At 37.3% G+C, this 25,513-nt stretch overlaps 1 protein-coding gene across 1 annotated transcript; it reads right to left on the bottom strand.

The window, feature by feature from the left end:
• Positions 1-1,003: 1,003 nt before the first annotated feature.
• On the bottom strand, positions 1,004-25,468 carry DCAF13 (DDB1 and CUL4 associated factor 13). Its single transcript, XM_027657197.1, has 11 exons — positions 25,325-25,468; positions 24,377-24,576; positions 23,009-23,116; positions 21,190-21,279; positions 20,174-20,329; positions 19,394-19,471; positions 15,504-15,586; positions 13,596-13,760; positions 10,358-10,493; positions 2,309-2,472; positions 1,004-1,574 (listed from the first exon to the last, which is right to left on the bottom strand). Exons 1-11 carry the CDS (start codon positions 25,392-25,394, stop codon positions 1,487-1,489), a joined length of 1,338 nt encoding a protein of 445 aa, XP_027512998.1. The 5' UTR covers positions 25,395-25,468; the 3' UTR covers positions 1,004-1,486.
• Positions 25,469-25,513: the final 45 nt, after the last annotated feature.

Here is a 25,513-nt window from a genome sequence, read left to right as displayed (position 1 = left end):
CCACTCCTTCTCTTCATCCTACTTATAGCTCTTCATATTTCCTTCTCTTCCTGCACCATCCCATAAGGTAAGTGGTCCAGAGAGTAAAAGAAACATTATGGCCTCTTATCACCAAAGAGCCGTAATTTTGCTATGATGATTCAGGAATCTTGCCCAAACAGTACTGCAAGAGACAACTGAAAGAGCAAGAACGAGAAATGCATATGGATTAGTGTCAGTAGATACACTGAACAGGATACTAGAAGAAGGCAAGTGCTCAAAGTGCTCAATTTCCAGACTAAAAAAAAAAAAAAGTTTAAAAGTATAAAGTTTATTATAATTTTAATTATTTTTTGTGCATAAACTCAGGGTGGGGAGAGTGTTGTTACGGACTGCACCACAGTGCAAAGGTTAAAGAAGATCCTTTTGTACAAAAGATGTTAAGCAAAATTATTATTACATATCTCCTCTGTCTGAAAGAGAAGTTTTCATACTAGAAAGTCTAGTTGAATTCCAGCATCATTTTCTGATCACCTTAGTATCTTCAGTAAAAGGTTAAGTTTATCCCACAGGAAGAGAAGCAGAACATTTCCCAGACAAACAGTAGAGGAAGTTTGGGCTACAGGTGAAAACATGAAACTTCTGTTTTTCTTCTATAATCTTAAAATAGAAGGCTTATGATAAATCTCATCTAAAGAAGTTTCTGTGGTTTATACAATTTATGTTATCTTTCATCCAGATTTTAGAAATTTTAAATAAGTTAAAGAGAAAAAATTATTCAACTACGTCATTGTCAATTTTAGGAACTTAACAGTCTGAAGTTTTGTCAAGTTATATAACAATAGTTAAGAAGACAGAACAAAATTATGTTTACAGATGTCACAATTTTTTAGCAGCTTGATGAAAGTGGGAACTCCCTGGGACTGGGAACTGTGAAATTCCTTTTGGATAGAAGAAAGATAATATATTGTATGTAAGAAGTATAATGCAGGATATCTGTTAAGTTGGAATAATCAAGATCTAGTCCATTGCCTTAAGGTCACTTGTTTTCTTTATTAAATTTGTTTGAATAAAAATTAAAAACCAGACAGCATAAGGAGAATCAATTTTATAACTCTGTTTGGAACAAGGGTTTTTTTTGCTTTGATAAATAAGAATCTATTTCATCCTTTTTTTGTAGTAACAGTACCAAGGAATAAGACAGGAACTACAAACATTCTCCACCAAGTTATCTGCTTGTATCAAAAGGGTCAAACTCCACTGCAATACGCAGGGTTGGGGCAGTAACGTCAGACAGACAAATGGCAGTGAAAGATTACAGTGCTAATTCTCAGAAGTACCCAAAGCAGATGATGACTTCAGAAGTCAGAGGATGTGTAAAGTTGAAGAAAAGCCACGTTCCTGGAGCCATATGCTGTCCTACCAATGTCCATCAAATTTTGTACAGTGTATTCATTCAATAGTGACATTTTTCTTTCATTGTGACATTTTGTACATGAGAAAACAATTATTTCACTACCGCCACAATATGTTTCTTCCTCTCTGACACAAATGGCACAGATCCCGGTTTGCTGTGCTTGCGACGATTCAGTTCCCTAGAAACAAAAAAAAAACCAGAAAAATGAAATTCAGTAGTCAGCACAAATGTTAAACAAATAACAGCTTCCTCCTCAAGGTATTAATGGAGACATCCTACAAGTGAAAAAGAAAAGAATTGCTCTTCTTTTATTAATCAGTAGCCACATATTCCTATTTCAGGAAGAAATACTATTCCTTTTAAAAGTAACTTTAAAGTTGGCTAATTTAGAAAAGTTTCAAATCAAGCCTTTTCTTGGGAACTCAGTTTGATTTTCACGTGACAGGATTGGCTGCTCAAGTCTGTAGAGTCTTTCAGCAGATAAAGATGACTAAAACCCACTTCTAAGCTTAGCTTTGGCTACAGCCAAGTATGCCACCTCCTGCTCCTAGAAATTCCAATATGGCAATGATCTAGGTGACAGCAAACATTCATCATGGAGTCTCACATTGTATAAAAAACCCAAAACAACACAAACCCACAAAAAACCAAACAAAACCAAAAAACCCACCACACCAAACACAGACCATTCTGTTTCCATTGCCATGTGGCATCATGTCATGCTAAACAAAGCATTTTCCTTATAATCAATCCAGTAGTTCGTGATCACTCGTTCAGATGTTAAAAGTAGCTCATACTTGTTCCTCCCACATGCCATATCTCTATCATTCCCATCCATTGCTGCTACAGCAGCACTGCAGTGATGCACGTTTTAAGATGAAGAGAAAACAAATCCAGAAGAGGATGACATACTTTCGCCGACGAGCCTCCCTCATGATGCGCTGCTCCTTGATTTGGCAATATATGCTCTTGGGCAAGTGACGGTGCTGAGCGATGCGCCTGATCTGTGGGTGAAACTGGAACTTCTCCTTCAGCTTCTGATTGTAATTCATAGCTGCCTTCTCTCGTGGTGCAAGCTACAGCGAAAACAACACAGACAAGCACGTTATGAAAGAACAGGGATTTAACTGTCAATCTCTGTAACTTTTAATTCAAGTGGCTTCCTTCTAGCAAATGGTTGTAACCACAGGATCTTCAGAGTTATGGTAGGGAAATATTAAGAAAACCTAAAATTCCAACAATATCCCAATGCTCAAACACAAAAGTTTATTCACAGCTTCAAAGTTGAGTGAAGTAACCAAATTTAACTCCTGAAAATCAGATTTTAATGTGCCGTAGAAAAACAGGAGGGAAAATAAATAGCTGACAGTAAAAGCTCACTGATCAGTCTTTCCTAACCTCAGATGATCAACTTTACCTGTAAAACAAAAATTTGCAGGCATTTTAATCACTGGTCAGTGCAAGTACAAATGCTGTAAATGAACTGCCTTAATGAACAGCTTTACCAACATCTTTTTAGACGGCCTAAATCTTACCCAGTGCCTTGATCCCTTAGGAAGCACGGTGCACACATCATATTTCAAGTATTAGCTTCACTGTATGATACCAGGGAGTTCCCACTTTCATCAAGCTGCTACAAAAATCTTAGTGTCACAAACATATGAAATTCAGGTGAGCCAGTATTGCCACAAAAGACTAATCTTTTATCCATGTTCAAAATTATGTCTGATCCACCATTAACAACCCTGGAAGTGAAAAAACGCCTTCTCCTGACAACCAATCTACAGAATATTATTTTTTTTTCAACTAGGCATTTTTTCTTGGGTCCTAATACTTATTTATCGAAAGGAAAAAAATATGTGTGTGCTGTGTATTTGCCTAAAGCATTCACTGCTTCATGAGGAATATCAGTCTCTATGTATTTCGGATTTGCTCAGATCTCTAGGAATTTCAGCTTCATTTCAGGCTAGTGAATTTTCACATAAACATAAAATCTGTTAATTAAATATTAACAGATGATAATCCCACTCTTTTTTTCTACCCTCCTGCCCAAAATACGCTCTATAGCTCCAGTGCTTCAGACACATTTTCAAACTAGTTGTGGAACAAGTCTTTTGCCCTCTCACATTTATTTCACACACTACCATCTGCACCTAAAATACTAAAAACTCAGACAACTTTTTATTTGTTCAGCTTTGAAAATGACTCAGTTTCACTAATTTCTTATTTTCAAGAAAAGACAGAACCCAAGTTTCAGATGCTAAGAGAAAAAAAGCAGTAACAAAACCAACAACTTTATTACACAGAGAAAGTTTGGAAATTCCACCTACATTATAAATGGAATGTGTGTTTCTCCTTTGAAATCAGCAGTTGGCTATTTATTCTCGACTCTGGAGATCACTTTTACAAGTGACTTCTGTTAAAATATTTAATGAATTCTGAAAAAATAAATATCATGCTCAGAAGATTTTGGTTTGGAATACCATAAATGGTCTGAAAGGAAGTATTGATAAAACATATAGCAAAGGAGTTTTTCTCATTTGGGACAATAAAGAAACCAGGTACCACATGCAGAGTTGCTCACTGCTCAAAAAATTCTTATTCAAGCATCAGAGATACATAATGCTCTTAACCTCTGTTTCACCCTACCCTCCTGTTCGGAAAATCCAAATCTTTTTGCTTTACTTATATATTTGTGACCTCTCTAAGTGAAATAGAGTAAATTTTACAATCCTAACCCACTAAAGTTATACCCTCTGCTTTTTACTGAAATTCCTTCTAGCAAGCCAATCTGAATAGCTGGTTCACTCTTAATAAATCCCAGGTGTTCCCACTCTGCAGAAAACTGCCAACATAATCCAAATTAAAGAGCTTTTATTTTAATTAAATGCAATGATTTTCCTTTAATTTAAGAAGAGCAAATTGCTGCCGATTTAGTATAACCTTGATGATTCTACAGACAAGAGGTGAATCTGTAAATTAAAGATAAATCCAGGATATTTTATTTAAAAAATTAATATAGATTGATGAACTGACTCCATTGAATCTGACTCCATTTTTGTGTGTAGTGTGGTATACAAAAAGGAACACAGTTGGTGACTTTCCATCCAACTATCAAATGCCAGTGGACAAAACACCAGGCTGTGCTAAATGCACCCTCTTCTACATGATGGTAAAAGAAAATTAAAATTGTGCAGTAATGACAAGTTTCTGTTTATGGGAGATAGCAGCTAGCTAAGAAAGCAGACTGCAATAATCCACTGAATTCCAACCTCTCTCTTGCAAGTCATTTTACAAAGGTCAGCGTGAACAGCTGAAGAGAACAGCATTACTCCCCCATTCTGTTTTGGGCTGGAGAAGATGCACAGCATGATTTAGCAGGATTAGAGATTTTGTTTATAGGGACTAGAACACTGTATAATATAATAAATTGGGATTTATATGACATCATGAGACATGCTCAAAGATGACATATGACTCTTTTTTCCATACATTCAATTTCATACATACATAAGTGAATGTGCAACTTCCTTCCTACATGAGGAAAGTAAAAATTATGTGGCAGAAAGAGAGCTGATTTGTGCCACTTCACAGTGAATACCTAGACTGAAAAAGGGAGAAAAAGAAATCTTTAAATGCAACCAAGTTGCCAGCAATAGGAAAATGCCTCCCCCAATAAACTGCCCATGTCTCTCTCCTCCCTCCTGATGATGGAGAGGCTGGTTATTTTTCACATCTAAATGGAAGGTAAGCATTTTTCCAGAGCCCTGACTGAAGAGCTAAAACCACCTTTAAAAAAAAATTATCCTTTTCAAGAGAGCTGTATTTGTACTGTGCAGTATTTAAAACTCCACGCTGTTAGACTTCCGTAATTCAGCATAAGAATATGAAATTAATGTTTATCAGTCCTCTTCAGGTTGCCCTTCTAGATTAGGGCAGGCAGGAGCACTGATGTAATATATTTTTAGAATCGAAACATATCCCAGCAGTTTTCTAAACCATAGCTTCTCTTCACTTATTTTTCCATTGCTCTGCTGAAAAAATCCTTTCTAAATCTGTTGCCATTAAGTTTATTATTCACTGTTTCCTGGACCAAAAAATTTTGGCTTCTTTACATCTAAATGGATGACAAAAATAAAAAAAGAAAGGTAAAGTAAGGCAATGTGGATGTTAAGAACACAAAATCATAGCTAAAGGGCTGAAGTTACAGGTGCACTGAATCAATCACAAGCCCAAAATCACTATGAAAAGAATACCATGTCACACAGTATCTGGTACTGCTTGTTATCAGCATTACCTCAGAAAATGGAAATACTAGAATCAGACTGAAAGGATAAACAATTACTTAAGACAGTTTTGATGTGCTACTGCTGATGCATTTTGCTAGATCAAAACCAAGACTCGTAACTGCACTTCCTCCTCTCTTTCGAACTTTACTCAAATCTGTTATTTCTGCATCTTGTAAGAAAGCAGCAAACCTATGCTCCACTAACACTATGCTCAGCACTAGTTTTACTGAAATACCAAGCAGAAGTTTATCTTATTCAATTGTCCAGTGCTCTGTTTTAATTCAGAATTGTAACACAGCCAAATTTTGCAGCTGTAACTGTCTGAAGTAATGTTACTAAGCATTTATACGCTAACAACTGTGGGTATAATTTCTTTTTAGTGTGTCAGTAGACTGAAGAGCAGTACAGCTTTTGAAAGTTTTACTGATGGTTCATTGTTTTCACTATAATTAAAAAAACCCTAATATATCTTTTCTAATCTACTCTTTTATCTAATTTATCTCTTTCTTTGTATTAATTACATTACTTGTACACTATTAACTGAAGTCTACTCTATTACTGCTACTTTTCCAGCCTTTTCACTCAGTTGAGGCTCTATTTTCCTCTTTTCATCAAAAGTCAAAATCATTTACCTTTCAGAAATCCCAAACTTTTTCAAGAGCACAGGTAAAAAAGCCTCGAACATACTTAACAAGCAATATTTATGTACAGTATTTGAACAGTCTGCAGTTTCTCAAAAGTCTTGTTTAATTGAGTCTTTTGCTTCTGGACATGCAGAGATAGATGTTTACTGCTTTAAAAATAACACCTGTTAAGTCATTTAATAATACTTGCCAATTAATAATATTTGTCAATTAATCAATTTTTATTAAAAATTAAATATTGCAAATTATTTTAAAGCAACTTCTGCAGTATCTCCAACAGAGAGATTTGAGTTTTGTTACCCCTATGCAAAACCCATGCAAGCTCAATTGTCAGTGGAGGAGAGACACAAGATGCCTCTGGCTCCTCAAGAGACTTTTATTCTTTCTTTCATGTTTCAATGATTTTGAATAATGAGTGCAGTGCCAAATAAATTAAAACCCAAAAGACAACATGCATGTCAGAACTGATGAGTGCTTGGGTAGCCACGGTTCAGAAAGTACAACTTTCGAACTGGATAAATGTTCACCAGCCACAACATGAGTACTGTATGTTCACTAAAACTTCCTTGGAACCCAGCAACACTAAAAAACAACTAAGGCTAAGTACTCACCAAAGAAAAAAAAAGGTTTGATTACTATTTTTCTTTCTCTTTCAGGATGCTGGTTTCCACTCATCCTGAGCCCAAAATACAATGTATTGCAAGATTTTAGCATTATATCAGAAATACAGTGACCTTTGGATGAGTCATTCAATCAAGTCTTCTCAGCAAAGAAAAATAGCAGACCAAGCAACTAAGCATTTAAGACATATTTTGACACTTCTGACAGAATTACTGAATGCTCAGCTCTGAATATTCAAAACATTCAAAAAATAGCCACAGACTGTGGAAGAACTGGACACTTATAAAAGGAGCAAGCACATGCCTGTGAAGATAAGAACATCAATCCTATAAAAAAAGAAGGAGTAGGTACTGAAGAAAAGTAGTGGAACCTGCTAAATAGCATTAACAACTGCAATGTTAAGAATCACAGGAACTACCAGGCTGGATCAAACAAGGAATGGCACAGTTGCCTGAACCCAAACATTTCCAAGGTATATCCAAGACTGTGATAAGCCATGAGGATTCTACTCTTGAGTCCTATTAGCAACAATTACTCTAAATATCTGAAAAATAAAATTTCTTAGTGCTTCTAAAGAAAAAATTTTAACAACTATAGCAGCTTCAGACATTCAAATTCCATGTCTTGCTAAATTCAAGGCTTCAGCAACCTCATGCTTGAACACACTTCCACACAAGATTCGGGGATCTGAAACATTACCTCTTCTCATTATAATGTTATTCTTTACAAGTTCATTGATGTTCTCCATGAGAAGTGAGAGCAGTTTTTCTACATAATACACTATTGTCCCTTTTAAGTTCTTCCTGTATTTCTAAATAATTTTGCTTTCTTAAGATGTCTTTTGTTGTTGTGGGGTGTTTTTTCTAAGATACCTTGACAAGTTTTGTATTCTAAAGGATGGGATGACTTTCACTTCTGACAGTAAAAAAAACCCAAACAAACCCACAAAAAAAGAATCCCAAAAAAAACCAACTCAAAAAACAGGAGGGGAAAAAAAAATCAAATAATAAACCACATGCCACTTCACCTGTGTCACAGACAGATATTGATTTAGCTCTCTTGGGAGTCAACAGCCAAAGCACTTTGACAGAAATGCTCACACACCCTTACACACAGAATGTTACAAAAGCTTGTTTGGTCTGATCCCACAAGAGCAGAACCAAATTGTAGCAACAGCTTCCAAGAGGCATATGAAGCCACAACTGAACTTACAGAAAAACAAAAAAGGCTTTTTTATGTAGGATTCACTGTCAGGCCAAGGAACACAAGTATTAATGTACAGACCACATCCAACAGCCAGTAGTCACAATTAGCAGTGCCTTTTTTAGGCACATCCATGGCCAGTTTTCACTGATGCAAACACTGCAGAAAACAGCAGAATGTTGTTTACCAGTCTACATTCTGAATACTTAAACAATAGCTTAGTTGTCCTTTTGGTACACAGTATTTCTATAATGCAGAAGGAGGTAGGTTTGCCCATTACTTCCCAGAGCTAATTATCCTCAGTCTTTCATAAGAAAATGAGCCAATACCATCTAGTAGTCAATACAGTGAATTTTTTGTTCACATCTGAAAATATCAGGAACCCTTCTATATGAAAATGTTGGTTTTGACATTTTTCTTACCCACTTGACCTTCACATAGAGGGCACAGAGTAAAGATGCACATCAAGATTACCAGACAATTCTGTTACAGAACAACATCTTAGAGATCATGATCTCTCACTAAGAATATAGTGAATAAACAGAGAAAGTTTCAGTTAATATTGTAAAATCAGGTGAAAAGGTTGTTGCCATGAGCATATGGATACAACAGAAGGAAAAGAGGTAATAATTTCTGCCCAATCCCACACTGTCTAAACAAATTCAACATAAAAAGTTAAATCAAAAAGTAAAGTCTCTAAAGAGCTTTGTGGAGCCCCTGGAATTAGCAAGTATGGGACTGATATTTGTGTTTGACCACATGGGAAAATCCCAAGAATCAACACAGAAGAGGAAAAAAAAAGCATCCTCAAAAAAAGAAGTTACCATGTTTAAAAAAATTCATATTTACAAACTTAAATAGTAGTTTGTAACCACAATTACTGCACAGTACACAAAGCTGTGGGTTTTTTACCTACAGCTCTATAGCAAAAATGAGAATAACAGGACTTCCCAAAACCTATGGTGGGTCATGGCTGAAGATTTACATGTTATTTTATCTGTGTTACTCCATATCCAGTGCTTCACAGTGCACAATAATCCATGAACTGTCCCATTCCACAGAGTAGCTCTAAGTACTTCTACTACTCCCATTCACCTGCCACCTCTCCCAGCTCTGCTCCACTTCCCTCCTACAGATACTATAAGCTGATGGAGCTTCAGGTAATCACAAGCAGCCCTAGACATAACTATGCAATAGATGTCCCCTTAACCGCACAACATTCTTCCCTGAATTACAGCTTCCCTTTCCTCTCCCTGCAATCTTTCACAAAATCAAGTAGAAATTCCCACAGGCATTATCTGACAGCTGCGCCAATAGGCTCAGAAAAGGCAATGTAAGCACCTCCAAAACACTGTAACAATATGAAGCTACATAAAGGGATCACTGGCAGCAAAGTGTCAAATTCATTCTCCACAGTCACTCAATACTTCCAACTGTGCAGATGAATATATACAGTTGGGAACCATAAAGGAATATTTTGGCTTTGTCTATACATAAACATCTGAACAAGTGTAACTGAAAAGACTTATTTAATTAGACTGGTGTCTGTTCCTACTAGGGACCAAACACACTTACATTGAATCCAGTGGACTTCAGACACCACACCAGTTTGCCCAGTTGGTATCTGAGAGTTACACAGGCTAACGACAATCTCACCTATGCATCAGTGCCAATGGTTTATTTTACAATGCACAGGCTTATCACGGTATGATTTTTTTTAGTTTTTATCTTCTGTTTTATTTGAACAAACCAACTTCATGAACAAATATGAACCAATCACATACCAGTCAAAAATTTAAAATGTAGTAACCCAAAACTTCAACAGAATTACTTAAGTATGGCAAAGCAGAATTTATTGCCTTTTCTCTAATGCAAAGAGATGAATTCTAACCTTTAGCACACAGGTTAAAAACTCAACTCTAGTTTAGATCGAACTGATGATTATTGTTAAACAAGACCAAAAAAAGTCACCTTGTGTAACAATAATGAGGTATGTAATTTTATTATTATTATTACAGACCACAGTAAAGGCAATGAGCTGTACTGCGCATGTCAGTCTGCAAATTAAACATAAATGTCAAACTACAATTTTACCGTTTCCCTTTAGAAATAAGATTTTTAAGGCTGAACAGGTTAACCAGCTGTAAGAACAACAAAAAACCCCAAACATCTTGTGACAACAAAAAGCAAAATGCAACTCTTACCACTCCCAGTTTTTCAGAAGCATTGGCTTTCCACAGGCGAATATTCATCTCATCTGAGCCACACAGAATATATTTGTTATCTGAAGTCCATTTTACAGTGATGACGTGCTGCATTCGTTTGGTATGATATACCTCCCTAAAGCAGAGAGAAACATTTTAAAATGAGCTATTGTCACTCTTCCCACCAACACTAGCTTTCAAACAGTAGAAAGCATTCTGTGCAAGGCAAATTTATTTTTTACTTTTTGTTGTTGTTGTTTTTTAAAAAAATCTGACTTTTTTAACACTGTGCTGATCTTATCTCTCTATACATAGAGATTCCAGTAAAGTGTAACAGACTGATAAAGGACCATCTCGGATAAGATGCTTTTTAAATAAATGCTTTCATAGAAACTACAGTCAACAGTTAAAAAATAACTCTTCTTGCAAAACATGTCATAGGTATACAATATGATATCCATACTGCTCCTGAAATAATTTTGATTAATGTGCATTGGAAATAATACAGAATGGGAATGCAGAAAAACAGGTGCCAAAGAATCTGACACCACCATTATGAATAAGAAAAAGAACAGCAAATAAACACCTATCCATTTATGATATATGGCAATGGATTTGCTACTCCTCATTGTGATTTCCCTCCTTTGCCCGAAGATGGACTTCATTTCTTTTCTAATTTCTTCCAATCAGACTCCTGCTCAACAAATGCTAACACCTGTTGAAAAATGTTTCTGCATGCTACAGTTAAACCAATATTAAACTCTTATCTGATTTTCATTAAGTATGTATCAAACAAATTTATTCTTTCATTTCTGCTATGAAAATAAAGGACTAGATACACTTTTCTGGTAATTTTAGCTGTTTTTTAGCATTCTGAAAGTGAAGAAAAATAAGGCCTACTTATTGACCACCAACAGCCACTTCTTCAGTGCATCAGACGCACTACAGCTTATAGACCATTCTCTTTCTTCTACTCAGTTATTTTTATAAGGAAAAACCAAGCAATACTGTAAAGGAAACATGAAAACAACACCTATTCAAGAGCTGTGGGAAAACTAGACTGGAATTTAACTGGAGAGGTTGTGAGAAAAACAAAAGTAATCAATATATAAGCTTAACAAGCTTTAATAAGCTTAATCACCTCTTGTAATTCACTAGCAAGCAATGCTCTACAAGAACAACCACGTTGAAGACTGAGCACAAGTACCTTCGGAAAACATCAACACATCAGCTTTTCACTGACGTTTAGTTTAACGGTGTGTGTGCACATCTGCACTTTCACAAGCATTTCTACGTTTACTGTCATTCTACTATGTGACTCAATAGCAAAGCTTTTCTTCACTGTTTGGGGAACTAAGTACTTTTCCCCTCCTTACGCTGAATTTGCAACCTTTGCCTCTCCTGTTGCTGTCATCACAAGCTATTAAATATCATTTTCAGGGACAGGGAGAACACAAAACATGGCCAAATAACCTGGATCTGTCATTTAAAAGTTCACACAGAAATACAGTTCTGTTTACCAAGCATTTATTAAATTTAATCAACTTGATAATAAATCTTATTTCTTAGGGCTAAAGGATTAATTTATTTAAATTTTCATTTAAAAATAAAATAGAAAGCAATTGAAGTTAGGAGTTTTCATATTGGCAGGAGATCAGAAGTCATAACAGGAATACCGTCAGGATCCTTATTTACAGATACTCTTAACTGCCCTCTCAGTTTTCCAAGTAGGATCACATCTATTTAGAGACTTTTCTCCATTACATGAGATTAATATCAAGTGTGTAATTCTGAAAAAGTCCATCTTCTAAGGAATTTTGTGTGTCCCAGAACACTCTAGTCAGCCTATACAAGGCAAACTTCTTCATTTGTAAGGCTTCTCCTCAATAGATTTATGGTCACCACACGAAAGGGGAAAAAAAGTGGGGATAAAGAGTAAAATTCCTTCCACAGGTCTTGGTAACAATCTGCTATAACGTGGAATAAAGCCTTTTACTGTTGCACTATGGGGTCTGCAAACTTCCCCTCAGTGATGTGCTTTAGCTTTGCATATCACCACTTCTGTGAACATTATTAATCCATATAAAGGGTCTGCTAACCATATGGTTTAAGAATGCAAGATTTTGAAAAAAACCAAACCTACAAAGGAACTGCACTACCTATTTACATTTAAAATATTATTGCAAGACAAAAAGAAGATGAAAACTATCCGTAAATTAGATATAGAGGGAACGTAAACAGCCCCTCTCTTTAATGCAGCATAGGAGCACAGTTACATTGCATACATAATTCCATCAATCAATAATAAAAATATAGTCCTTCACCAATATTTCAATATTTCCACCCTCAAACTACCCAGAACCTGACCTAGTAAAAACCTTTTGGGGTGCTGAGGTTGGAGAGAGGTAGATAAGTAGAAGTAAAATAAAGTTAAGAAAAAAGAAAAAGGAGGAAGAACTGACAATAGAGAATAATGCAGGGAGGTTTATGAAGACCATTTGATACCACACAGATCAGATAACTTGCTTCAGTTTTCATCAAACTGAAAGAAAAATAAAAAATAATGGAGACATAGTAGATTCAATCTGAACTTCAGCAAGATACTTAATATACTCCCTTATGAAATCTTACATGAAAACTAAATCAAAATGAATTCTATTCAAAGCACTGTCATACGAATCAAAACCTGGTTAACAAAATGTGAATAAAAGGTAGTAAGCGCACTGAAACAGATCACAAAAGCGTCCCAAACTAATTCTCAGGAATTCATACAGCAATACATTTACATAATGTCTTTAGTAATTATCCATGTAGGATGAAGACAGTCCCTAGAAAACCAAATGCTACAATGTTTTAATACACTGCAAACCTAAGTGGTGACAGATAGAGTATAAAGTGATCTAAAAACATTCAAGATGCACAGAGGGAAATAAAATGGGATTCACCTTGGTAAAATACAAATGACTACATCCAAGCACAATAATCCACTGTAATTTTAATTCCATACTGCATAAGTACTGCTACCTGTGGAGTAGCAGTTCTACTTTTGATACAGACTCCAGAATCAGATCAACTACAAGGCCTGACAGTTTCAGGCTATCAAGAGTCAGATTTCAACATTCACAGGAAGTGAATGCTCCAGTGAAGATGTTAGTGAATGAATTAATAGTTTTGAAGACTTGGGAGGGAAGTCACTGAAATGAATGACAGCAAGACAGAAAGGTGTAAAACCACTCACCTGCTGTGACCTTTGTCTACAGGAAAAATGCGGATAGACTTGTCAAAGCTGGCAGACACAAATTCTTTCCCAGTGGGTGAATAATCCACATCAAGAACAGCAGACACATGATCCATATGCACCATCACAGGTGATTCAAGATAGCGCATATCAAAAGTATATAAGCTTTAAAATAAATACATCAACGGCTTAATACCATAAAAACTCCTTAAGTAAATAGAGCATTTTACATAAACCACACTTAAGGATAGATCCATATTGCAGAGGGAACTTCTGAAAGGTTTCTAAATATTCTCATATTGTGAACTCCTTGTAATTCAGTCTACTGTAAAGTTCCATTTGGTTGGCACCCTCTCCTACTGCCTAATTATCTTAGGCCAGACAATGTAGGATTGCAAGGAAAGCCTGGTCCTTCAATGCATGGAGATGCCAGTTCAGCAGAGCACACTATCTGTAGAAAAGCATTACATTAAAAATAAACATCCAGCTGCTGGACCACAGCTGGTTTGCTCTTAAGGACTTCAAAGCTCAGATAAGGTCCACCTCTACTCACTTTGAATCAACAAGCTCAGTGATACACAGCAAGGCATAATCACTGCATAGATCATTAATTTGCCTAGTGCCAATAAGCATATGTGCTTTACAGACAATGCATTTAATGAAACCTGCTTAAGATACACTATTCAGTAGAATTACTAGATTAACAATTTTTAACTCAGCAGGTTTCTCACCCTCCTTTATTCAAGCGAATGCATAACTGAAATTAAATGTATCTTACTGAATAGTATACCGGCAACTGTTGCCTTTTCCTTTGAAATTCAAGAGAAAGTATGCAGCATCATATTCAAAACTGCTGTTCCACATAATCAGCGAACACTTGCAAGTGCAAGTGTTGATATATGTTGATATATGCATTTGCCATTGCATATTAACTGCTTTAGGCTGCAAGAGGACAGTTGCCCCTGACAGTAATAGCTATTGCTTTTAGTTTAGGAAGGGGAAGACAAAAAAAAATTAAATACCCCAAAACAGCCAAACAAAAAACAAAAAAACAAAACAAAAAAAACAAACACAAAAAACCAAACAAACAAACAAAAAAAAAAACCAAAACAAAACAAAAAGCAAATTTATAAACAAAACTCCAAACTTACAAACAGATTAGGTAGCCTAGTAGCTTTATCATACCATAACTCAAACACAAGAAAAACAGTACATTGAATATAAAACCCACTTTCAAGGTCTGAGCCAGACTCCATTTTCTTTGAAAAACAGCCTTAAGTGATAAAATTCCTATGTTCTAGAAGAAAACAGTGATCTATTGTTAGATCACCAACTTCCTGGAAAAGAGGATATGGAGCACATTTGCAATGGCCTAGTTTTGAAGAGACAGCTTTTTCAATATCAGATTAGCTGTTCACATGAATAGTATTGTTCAAAAGTAAAAAACTGCTTCGAGACATTGAAAGGATAAGTATTGCAGTCTCCAGAACTGTTTCAGAGAAGATTAAATTCTTTTTTTAAGAAATGTTTTTATCAAAATAGCTGATCAGTACAATATATCAAGCTTTGCAAGAGCCAGCAAGACAATAAACACATATATTGCCTCAGACTGGACCAATAGTATTTATTTTCTGGGTCCCATTGCAAGTTATATTTGCATTGGTTCAACCACACTTTTTCTAAGTTACACTGCTTTTTATCCCTCAAGTACTGAAATGCAGAAAAAAAGATAGTCTACTATCAATTCATATTTCTTACAATCAGTAAGGCTGTAATTCTCTAGGCTATTAAGTGACTCAAATTTAGAGCAGTCTTTTAAAAATTCATTTTAGCATGCTCATAAATCACCGAGACACAGATTAAAAATGTAACATGTCCAGAATTATTGAATAGCAAGGTCACACTTACTTGTAATCTTCATTTGCTGCAGTAAAAATGAAAGCTTCCATGGGGTTCCAACACAGTGTATTTGTCCTCATGTTCAAGATAACCTGAAAAATATTTACACATTGCTACCTTGTTACAGCAGTAAAATATTCATTATAGTTCAAAACTTCCTATATACCACTGGAGACAAGCACTTCCTAAATACACAACCATGCCAGAGAAACAGTGACATGACAGAATGTTGCCTCAGCAGTGTTAGAATCCAAACTCAAGAACCTCCTGTCCCTCATCATATGTCCACTGCTTTGGGCTACACAGACATTAAATTTTCCTCATAAATCACCTTAGAATTCTTCTAAGAGGTCACTGAACATGGCAACGCACTAGTGGTCTACAAGTAAACCTGGAACTTCTGAAAAATTTCACTTCTCTATCACATTTACAGGAACCTTTGGTTAAGTAATCTATAGACATGCCTAATTAAGTGGTTATTTCAAGGGATATAATCATTAATTGAAGCTGTGAATCAGCATCTGCAAAGCAATTATACCATTTTAATGTTCTCCCAGTTATTACTATCCCTTCCTTATTTTATCTCTGAAATTGCAGTTCATGAATTCTCCTGGACAGTTGCCATTTCTTGTTGAAGTGCCAAGCAGTGTATACAGAAGTTACTGTGTTGAAATCTGCTCACTACTATCACTGTATCAGCACTGAGTCATTTGCTCCACATTCATAAGATCTGCTTGCTGCTAGCAAGCATATGGCTCACAAAGAGGCCAGTTGGCCCTGAAGTGGGAAGAGGGCAGCTAATAACAGACTAAGACCCTTCTGCTTTGCTAACTGCAGACTAGACAAGAGGCATTAAGAAGCTGTATGTCAGACATCCCCACCTTGGAGGACAGCTGTGGCAGTAACAGCTGGGCCTCTGTAGGAGAGGGGAAGGCAGGGAGGAGGTCATTGGACACACCATACACAGCAGCTTTGGCCATATTTAAAAATAAAAACTATACAGTATGCCTGACACAAAGTGGATGTGTAATTACAGAGCAACTTATTAACACACTGAACAACTAAACAGGATTTTTCTACAGTGCTCCAGGCCAGCCATAATCCTTCTTAAAGATCCTGAAATTTGGGTGTTTGATGCTATGGTACTCCAAACTCATTTTTGTTCTTGGCTTATTACACCAAACACCATACATTTACATACATATTTCAGAATATAGTTGTACAATTATAACCCTTACAGTAATGACTCTACCAAACATCCCTCCAAAAGACTGTGAGCTTATGAGTGTGTGCATATTCTCGTAATTTTCACTTCTTCATAAGTCCTCATTTCCTAGGTGACGTTACCCTGTTCATTATAAAGTCTGTGCTGCAGAACATTGCTGATTTTCAGAAACTGTGTGCATTCAGAACTGAATGTTATCATCAGATGACTAAACTGATGTCTAGTTTAAAAAGTGGCCACTGAAATGCCCTATGTGTACAGTAGTATGACAACTGGACTTTGTTCAAGATTTCAATATTGTTCTAGTTACAAACCTTGCACATATATGGGAAGTTATTAATCAAGGAGTGTTCTTTATTCCTCCCTGTACAACTTCATCAACCACTGCAAAATGAGCACACGATTAATGTTAACCCATTATATGTATAGTAAGTATTTTTCATCATGTCACAAAATAACTTCACTATTGCTGAAAAATTCAGCTCTTTCAAAAGGAGTCAAGTTTGGTCACAGTCCATGCTCCACATCACTATTTTTTCACTGACATTTACAAGCGTTCAGTTCATTTCAGCAGTGCCTTTTTGAATTAAAATAGTGCCTAAGAAACGGATTCTCTGTACAGTTCTAGGATTATGTAAGGCAACCTGGGTTGGAAGTGATTTAAGTTGCTGTAAATACATTAATAATGGCATTTCAGAACTATCTAAACCTGTAGTGGAGCCATCTCCTGACACTATTTTTAATCTACTGTAGATCTTCTTATGAAATGAGTAAGCCCTTATTAAGATAAGTCAAAATTGTGAAGTCCCTGAAGATTTGGCTATCTTGGTTTATTTATTTTAATTACAAACACTTGCTTACAAAGAGTGTTAGCTTGGAGATGTTAAGATTACTTTAACACAAAACCTGCTCACCCAAAAAAATAACCTGTCTTCTTTTACTACCTACAAAGTATTTGGTTGAAATGAACAGCTAAGAATACAGCAAGCAAGAGAAAGCACAGTTCTTGTCAGCTGTTTAAATGCAAAAGTCCATCTTTAAAATATCCTAAGCTTTCCTGTTTCCACAGGTTGCACAAGAATGACTTTTATTAAAGTGTACCAACTCCTAGTAAAACATCTTCCTCTTGTTTTTCAACAGAATTGTTTTCCTTCAGCTTTTTTAGACTAGTTCGTACTTTGCACTTAGGCAGCATCTCACTATCTTATCCCTCCCTCTTTGAAACTTAAGGCTTTGAAACCCATAGACAGGACAAATGGGCAAGAGAGCTACTGCTTCACGATGTGAGAAGTTGTATTCCTATTTCCATTAATGAAGGGACTCCCACTGTGTCCCAATTGCTTTGCTGATCAAACCCCAAGAACACAGCAGTGCTGGAAACAAGTGCCTGTACATAAGGTACCTCTAATAAGCAGCACCCTTCTCTTAGGAGTTACAGAGCTCTTAGCTCTCAATGCAGAAATGGACATTTCACTTCCACTCCACAGGAGAATCATCTCTATTCCAGGAGAAAACCCATTACTGTATCCATGGATGCAAAGAAGTACTCAGCAGTGTTTTACTCCCATAGCAGGAAAGGCACCCGAGCACACTACTTACATGAGATACACATATACATACATGCACTTATGCATGTGTATGTAGAGTTTTATATCTTTAGCATAGGTACATATGTAAAATTCTGTTAGATTAGAACTTAGTTCACAAAGGCTCAAACTGCATCCTCTGAGCTTGTAACTGCATCTTTACAGCATTGGCTGCGTTCACGTTAACATTCAGGTCTCCAACTGGCATCACTGACAAGTTTTTATAAACACTGTCTCAGTGACCCAAATGATACTTTACTCAAAATTGCTGGGGCACAGGGAGACAAAGAAATACTGTTATGACAACAACATTCCTATTTTATAACTAAGTACCATTACAGTGTTCTAGTGATCAATGTCATTTCAGAAAGTATGCAGCACAGAAGGATGTTTGAATGTATATTCACAAGGGAGAATAACATATTTCAAGAAGAATATTGTTAAAACAGTTCTGAGGCTCAATAATACTGAAATTGATTGAGGTTTAATATGTGTGTATGAATTACCGGCTTCTTGTTTAAAATAAATACATACATTCTGTTAAACAGGAATCTTCATGTCATCAGTATGTTCCACATATAAATACAATTTTGATTACACTGCAAAGGATTTCTGAATATTTATGGTAGGTGCACAGGGAAGAGTTTATCTCCCTGCAAAGGAAAAACACCTTTTCAAATGCAGAGCAAGGCTCTCCAGTGGCGGAAAGGAAATGCCATAGAAGATACCTTGCTTCCTTCTGGCAAGGAGGAGGAAAAAAAATTTTAAAAAAATCACACATACACAGACAGAATGCAATACAGGAACATAAAGTTCTTATTGTGAAATTGCTGTCAGGTCAGGCACTTGATCAAGAATTACAGCAGAGTGAGCATGACAGCCTGTCTGAGTGCAGAAAAGGGCCCTTCTAACTCTGTATTGTTTCAATCCCAACATTAATTTAAACTCAGAAGACTCAGACAATGAAAACTCAATGAACTCACCGCTCAGAGCATCCTTTTCTCTATTGCCATTGACAGTTATAGGCTATTAACATATCCAGTATGATCATTAGTGCCATTAATTATTCTTAAAAAGAAAAATATTACCTTCTTTAATGGAGTTGATTTTCTCATATCATATAGCACAATATTTCTGTCAGAAGCACAGCTTCCCAAAAGGTATGTCTAAAAAAAAAAAAAGAAAAAGAAAACCACTGTGTATGGTCTTTGAATGCTTCTAGAGTGTAGTTAACAGCTAAAATTAAATACCTAAGCTATTTCACATAGTTGGTAGTCAAACGGTTTCTTTTTCAGTCAAGGAAATACATTCATCATTTTTTCTGTGCAGCTGATTATCCAGCACAAACATTTTAAACAGCTTTCCCCGTAAGATTCAGAATCCACTCAGTGCCCTCTACTTTAGAACTAACAAGCAATTCCTCATAAACACTTAAGCTATGAACACAGTCCAGTCAAGAGATGTAACAGGAAGTGCTGTAAAAGATCAAATGCCAAGGAGAGGGGGAGAAGTCTCAGTCACAGGTAGTACAATACTGGAACAGGTGACAGCTCCACAGCCACATAACTCCTACACTATATCACTGAGGTACCAGATCTGTATTGCTGTGGGCAGAATGGAGACTGCTCTGCTTTTGTTTCTCCTCTCCCTGACTAAGACAGATAAAAACCAAAAATATAAAAACATACAGTACTACATTCCAAATCAGTATAGCCATAAAAATCTATGTATACCCCCCACAAATATTCTGTTAAAACATATATCAAAATCTAAATTTGGAAAAAAAAAATCAAGATGATGTAAACAGAGTTTAGATCTTATACTGCTCAAGAAAAATACTGATTTCCAATATATAACATAAACATTACCTCAATGGGATTAAATTTTACACTGCTAATGCTATCAAAACCCCAAGTCAAAGAACACTTGGGACTTGTCCTTTGTTCATCCCAAATGTCCACTTGATGGCCACAGGTGGCAAAAACAGGTTCCTTCCAGTGGTGATCAATTCCTGTATACACTGTCTTTAAAGAAAAAAAAAAAACAAAAAAGTAAAAATTTACAAAACCAATTGTACGTATAAATATGCAAGTATGTTCTGTTACCAAAAAGATCAACAAATCATTGCATATGAAGTCTCCCATGTTTTTATTCTTTTATATTACTGAAAATCAAGCCACCAATGAAACAAGAAACTAAGTCTTATCAGATGTGCCCCTACCAGTAGCCAAGTTTTCTTTTTCATTTAAGGTGCATGCATGCATTTCTTGTTAATTCACAATGGAGTTGGCATTAAAAGCACATTTACAAAGTCCTGGTTGACTTTCAAGCAAATGGAAATGTTAAGGGTACGACTATGAATTTTCAGTGGGGACCTGAATGGATTCCATAGACATTACAACAACTAAAGAGTTTCAAACTATCTATTCACAAAAAGTATTTAATTTTTTTCTAAAATAAGCTGATCGTAAATTGAAAGTGCCAAAGTATATATTTTTCATCTGCTTTTGTCAAAAGGAAAGACATAAAGTTAGTATTTTGTATTGAATGGTTGCAAGGTACTGCCATGAAAAGAAATTTAATGCAGATTAAGCCCTGGCAATACACTTCTGAAGAGAAAAAGACTACAGAAAGATCTGACCAGTTTGCAGGAGAGGGATGATTAGCAGAGACAGAGCTCAGCATCTCTGATGGTATTTGAGATATTCCTTTCTGGTTACATGTACAATAAATGTAATAAAAAAATTTGATACCATCACCTTACAACCCTTAAGATAACAGGTAATATCAAACTATATCTCTCTCCTCCAAAAGCTAGATAAGAATTGGTTCAAACTTAATTCAAAAGAAGAGATGTAGGAAAACCAAAACTCAGATTCACTACCTTTCCAAGAATTGTATGAATAGGTTCTTCTTCTTCTCCATATTCTGGGCTCTCCATTTTCCACTGCTTCACAGTTTTGTCATCACCAACCTGGAAATATTGGAGAAAGCATGTACAGTTTTATGTAAATATAGTCTATTTTGCTAGATGTGCTTTGCAATTAAATACAGGCAGCTTTTCAAAGAGAATGTTCTATGATATACACAGGTGCTTTCTCCTACCTGTCACTGTTCTGTTTTATACTTACAAGCTGCAGATTTGCCCTCCTGTCATAAGATTTTGCTAGAAACATGTACATGGTCTGGTTGGAGTGGAGTTAACATTCTTCGTAGTATCCCATCTGGCACTGTGGTTTTATGTGTGTGGCTAAAACAGTGCTGATAAAGCACTAAAGTCTTGGCTATTGCTGAACAGTGTTTGCACAGCACAGAGCATTTCCCCTCTGCTCTCACTGTGTCAGTCATCACCCCTGCCTCCCCCACCAGCAAGTAGGCTCAGTGTGGGCAACAGTGGGGGACACAGGCATGACAGATGTCCTGAATTGGCCAAAGGAGTATTCCTTACCACAGAACATCACGCTCGGCAATAAAAACTGGGACAGCGGAAGCAGAAAGGGGAGGTGGGGGCTGGCTTCCACAGTGGCTGCTGCTCAGAGATTTTCTGGGGATCTGTCTGCTTGGGAAAGCAGGTGACTGATTTCCAGTTTGTCACTGTATCCCACCACCACCTATTCAACTGTCTACCCTCATTCACAAAGCTTTTCCAAAACAGATATTTCCAGGGTTGAATAGGCAAAAGGTGAGTTGGAGTGGTGACTATTTTCCAAAAGACACATTTTACGATTCTTAATCAACTGGCACCTGAAACTGCAAAGCACTTTCTTGAAGCCATTTTGATGAGCATGTAAACAGTTAAAAGGCACTTTCCACCTCAGTTGCTCAGCTGCCTGTTTTGAATGCCATTCTACCTCTTGTACTAATGCCAGCACAAGCTTTTGCATGGCTGTGCAGTGACCTGGATCATGCAAAAAGGCCTAAAAAAATGTTAGGTCTACAAGTTTAACTTTCTTTCCTGAGTTCAGTACTACTGTTTCTTCTCTCCCTCCCTCAATTTTCAGGCAGAGGGATTGTCAAAAGGGGATTCTAATCTGGTGCCACTTAGAATTTTTTACTATGACTTCCCCTATATCCTAACTACTATCCTTGTGACCCGGTATACACTTCAGAAAAGATAAATATACTATAGTGAAAATGGCTCTTCTATACCCAGTTCAAAAGAAACAAAATCTCGGGGTACTCAAGATTTTAAAAGCAGTTCTCCTTATTGTGTCATCTTAGAACTGTTTTAATGTAAACAGGAGGACATACTATTTCCAGACCGTTTACATGCAACTGAACCTGTTGTGACTGATTGAAGTTAATAAAGCTTAATTCACATGGAATGATCTTGACTCAATCAGATTATCTTTAATCATAGTACATGCAAATGGTTACTTTTTTACACTTTTCTATGTCTTTCAATGAACATAATCTATTTACTACTTTAATGAGAAGTAGTTTATTCAAGTTTTAATTACACGACCATCTGTTAGCTATTTTCTGATCTCTATCCTTTCAATTGTCTTGAATAACATCCGTATCATAGCATCAGAAACAATTTTATCATAAATAGAACTGTCGGGTTCACTGACAAATTTAATAAGCGTATTCATACAATATTTAAAGATTGTATGGCAGGGAGCAAGTTTCTCAGTGGAAAACAGATGGTGAACAGGCACTCTGCACAGCTGCACTGTACTGAGGAGACACATTGTACTTACCGTGAAGAATGATGTACCACAGAAGCGGGCACACATGCCTCGAACAAAGCCTTCATGGGCTTGGATAGTACGAATGCACTGTCGTCTGGTCAAGTTCCAAATTTTAACCTGTTAAAAACAGAGGTGTAAATATTCTGTAAGCTTTCTACAGCTCACCACTGCAGTTCACAATTCAAATACAAGGTAAAGAAATGGCACAGCTGGCTTGAACAATGGTCAAAAACTTCATAATGTAAAAAACCACTTATTATTCCCTTCTTGGAAAAAAAAAAAAAAAAAGGTGAGGCTCTCTCCTTCTTTTCCCTTTCCCCCCACCTAAGCTGTACACTTTCTGCATTTTGCATTCCCCTATTTTTGAACTAGAATTCTTGCTAAAAAAGCAGCAATTATAAATTTAGGGGGAAAAAAAACTCTATAGACAATAGCACAAGGAAATAGCCTTTGGAACAAACAGAATGTTTTCAGTCCAGTTGCTGTACTACATTCTATACAGATGTCCACCTCTCAGAGAGGTTTTGGTTTCAAAGTATTTGAGCTAATTAAAGAAAAAAAAAAAGAAATTGAAGTCAGTTTTAATATTTGTATGTATTTATAGCAGCCAATACTTTATTCACTCCATCAGGAGACAGCAAATCTGGCTAAAGTTTATATAAATTGGTTCCCCTTCTCTTTAAAAAGGTAAATCTCTCTTACACTAGTGCATGACATATGCACTTTCTATAAAAAGCAGGAAGAAACCAGTGACCCAGAAGATACCTTTAAATCATACAAGCACCACCAAATGAACACCGTAAGGGTGAGAGAAGACAGAGAAGACAGGTTAGTTTTTTCCACAACTGCAGATTTCGCTAACTAAAGTGTCCTTGGGGTTTTTTTTTCTTGCTATGAAAAATAATCAAACAAATATAAGGTTAGCTTTCTAAGGTAATATGATAAAATATTATTCAAAAAAGTTTTTGGTTGTGTGCCCCTTCCCCCTAGCTCATCCGACTTCATGCAATCTCCTAATCTGCAGCAATTTAACTTCTTCAAGGGAAGGAAGGGGATCATGTGGGTAGCAAAAAGCAATCACTATGGAATGTATAAACTAACATTCACTGTTCCATCCTGAAGAACTGAATGGCACACTCTCTGCTCACAGATGCACAGCTGAAAGCTTCTGCCTTGGTGTGCTTGAAGATTGCAACCTGCAGTTTGAGAAACACTGCCCCAGACTGGGAAATTTGAACCTCCTGAGTGAAGGTAAATTATGCTGAACAAAGACATAAAAGAAAAGTGGAACAAAACCAACCAAACAAAACACCATTGAGAAAGAAAATAGAAAATAAGGAAGAAAGGTACCTTGTTTGTTGTGGTTTGTAAGCTTACCTCTCCATCACAGGCTCCAGAGAGCACTGTAGACAAACTTTTTGGATGTTTGGCCATGCAATTAACTCCATCTCTGTGGCCATCAAGTGAGCTGAGAAAGGGTTTTGCAAACACACGCTCTAGCTTTGTTGCATTCAGAGCTCTTGTGTATTCTCGTGGAACCTCAAATGGATGCAATGCAGGGTCATAGTTCCTTGGAACTGCAATAAGAGGAACACACAGATTAAAAACTCGTGTTGGAGCAGGTCCAGAGGAGGGATACAAAGACGATCAGAGGGATGAAGCATCTCTCCTATGAGAAAAGTCTGTGAGAGCTGGGGCTGTTCAGTCTGGAGAAGGCTCTAAGGAGACCTTATGGCGGCCTTTCAGTACTCAAAAGGGGCCTACGAGAAAGTTGGGGAGGGACTCTTTAGCAGAGCCTGTTGCGACTCTGTGATTCTATGTGTAAAATCTAACGATTTTTGCCAGTTTTAATAAAGGATATGCAAAAAGCACGACGCGACCGAAACAGCAATAAGTGCAAAAAACTGTTAAAAGTAATTTCGGTAATACTGAATGTAATCTCGGAGTACCAGAGTGGTAATAAACCCCTGCTCCGCACTCTGGCCCTGTTCCCAGACCACGCTCCGACACCCCGAGATGCCACTCTCGGCCGCCGCCCGGCCCCGGGGCACGGCCAAGGAAGTTCTTCTCCGCAGATGGGCACTGCACGAAAATCACCGCCCGGGACCGGCACCGCGGAGAAAAACTCCCTACGACGGGAGGGACGGAGGGAGGGAGGGAGGGCAGCCCACGGCCCGCCAGGGGCTGCGCGGACCGCGGCCGGCGGGCGCACGAGCGCCTGCCATCCTTCCCGTCCTTCCTCCTTCCCTCCCTCCCTCCGCCGCCGCCTCAGCCCTTCCGGCCGGACCGACACGACCCGAGCCCCGCTCCGGGCGTCCCGCTCACCGCGCTGCAGGTCCAACTTGGTCTCGCGCACGTAGTCGTCGGGGTTACGGCTCAGTATCTTCACGCGCATCTCGGCCCCCGCTCCCAGATCCCGAGCCCGAGCCGGCTCCACCGGGAAGCTCGCGCGCACGTGACCGGACGCGGCGCGCGGGCGGCTCTCGCGCGAGGCCGCGAGCCCCGCCCCGCCCC

The sequence above is a fragment of the Corapipo altera genome, unplaced genomic scaffold (genome assembly GCF_003945725.1).
Source record: "Corapipo altera isolate COAL_440 unplaced genomic scaffold, ASM394572v1 52b, whole genome shotgun sequence".
Classification (NCBI taxonomy): Eukaryota; Metazoa; Chordata; class Aves; order Passeriformes; family Pipridae; genus Corapipo; species Corapipo altera.
Note: the sequence above shows the minus strand (reverse complement) of the source record. Positions and strands in the feature narration are given on the sequence as shown.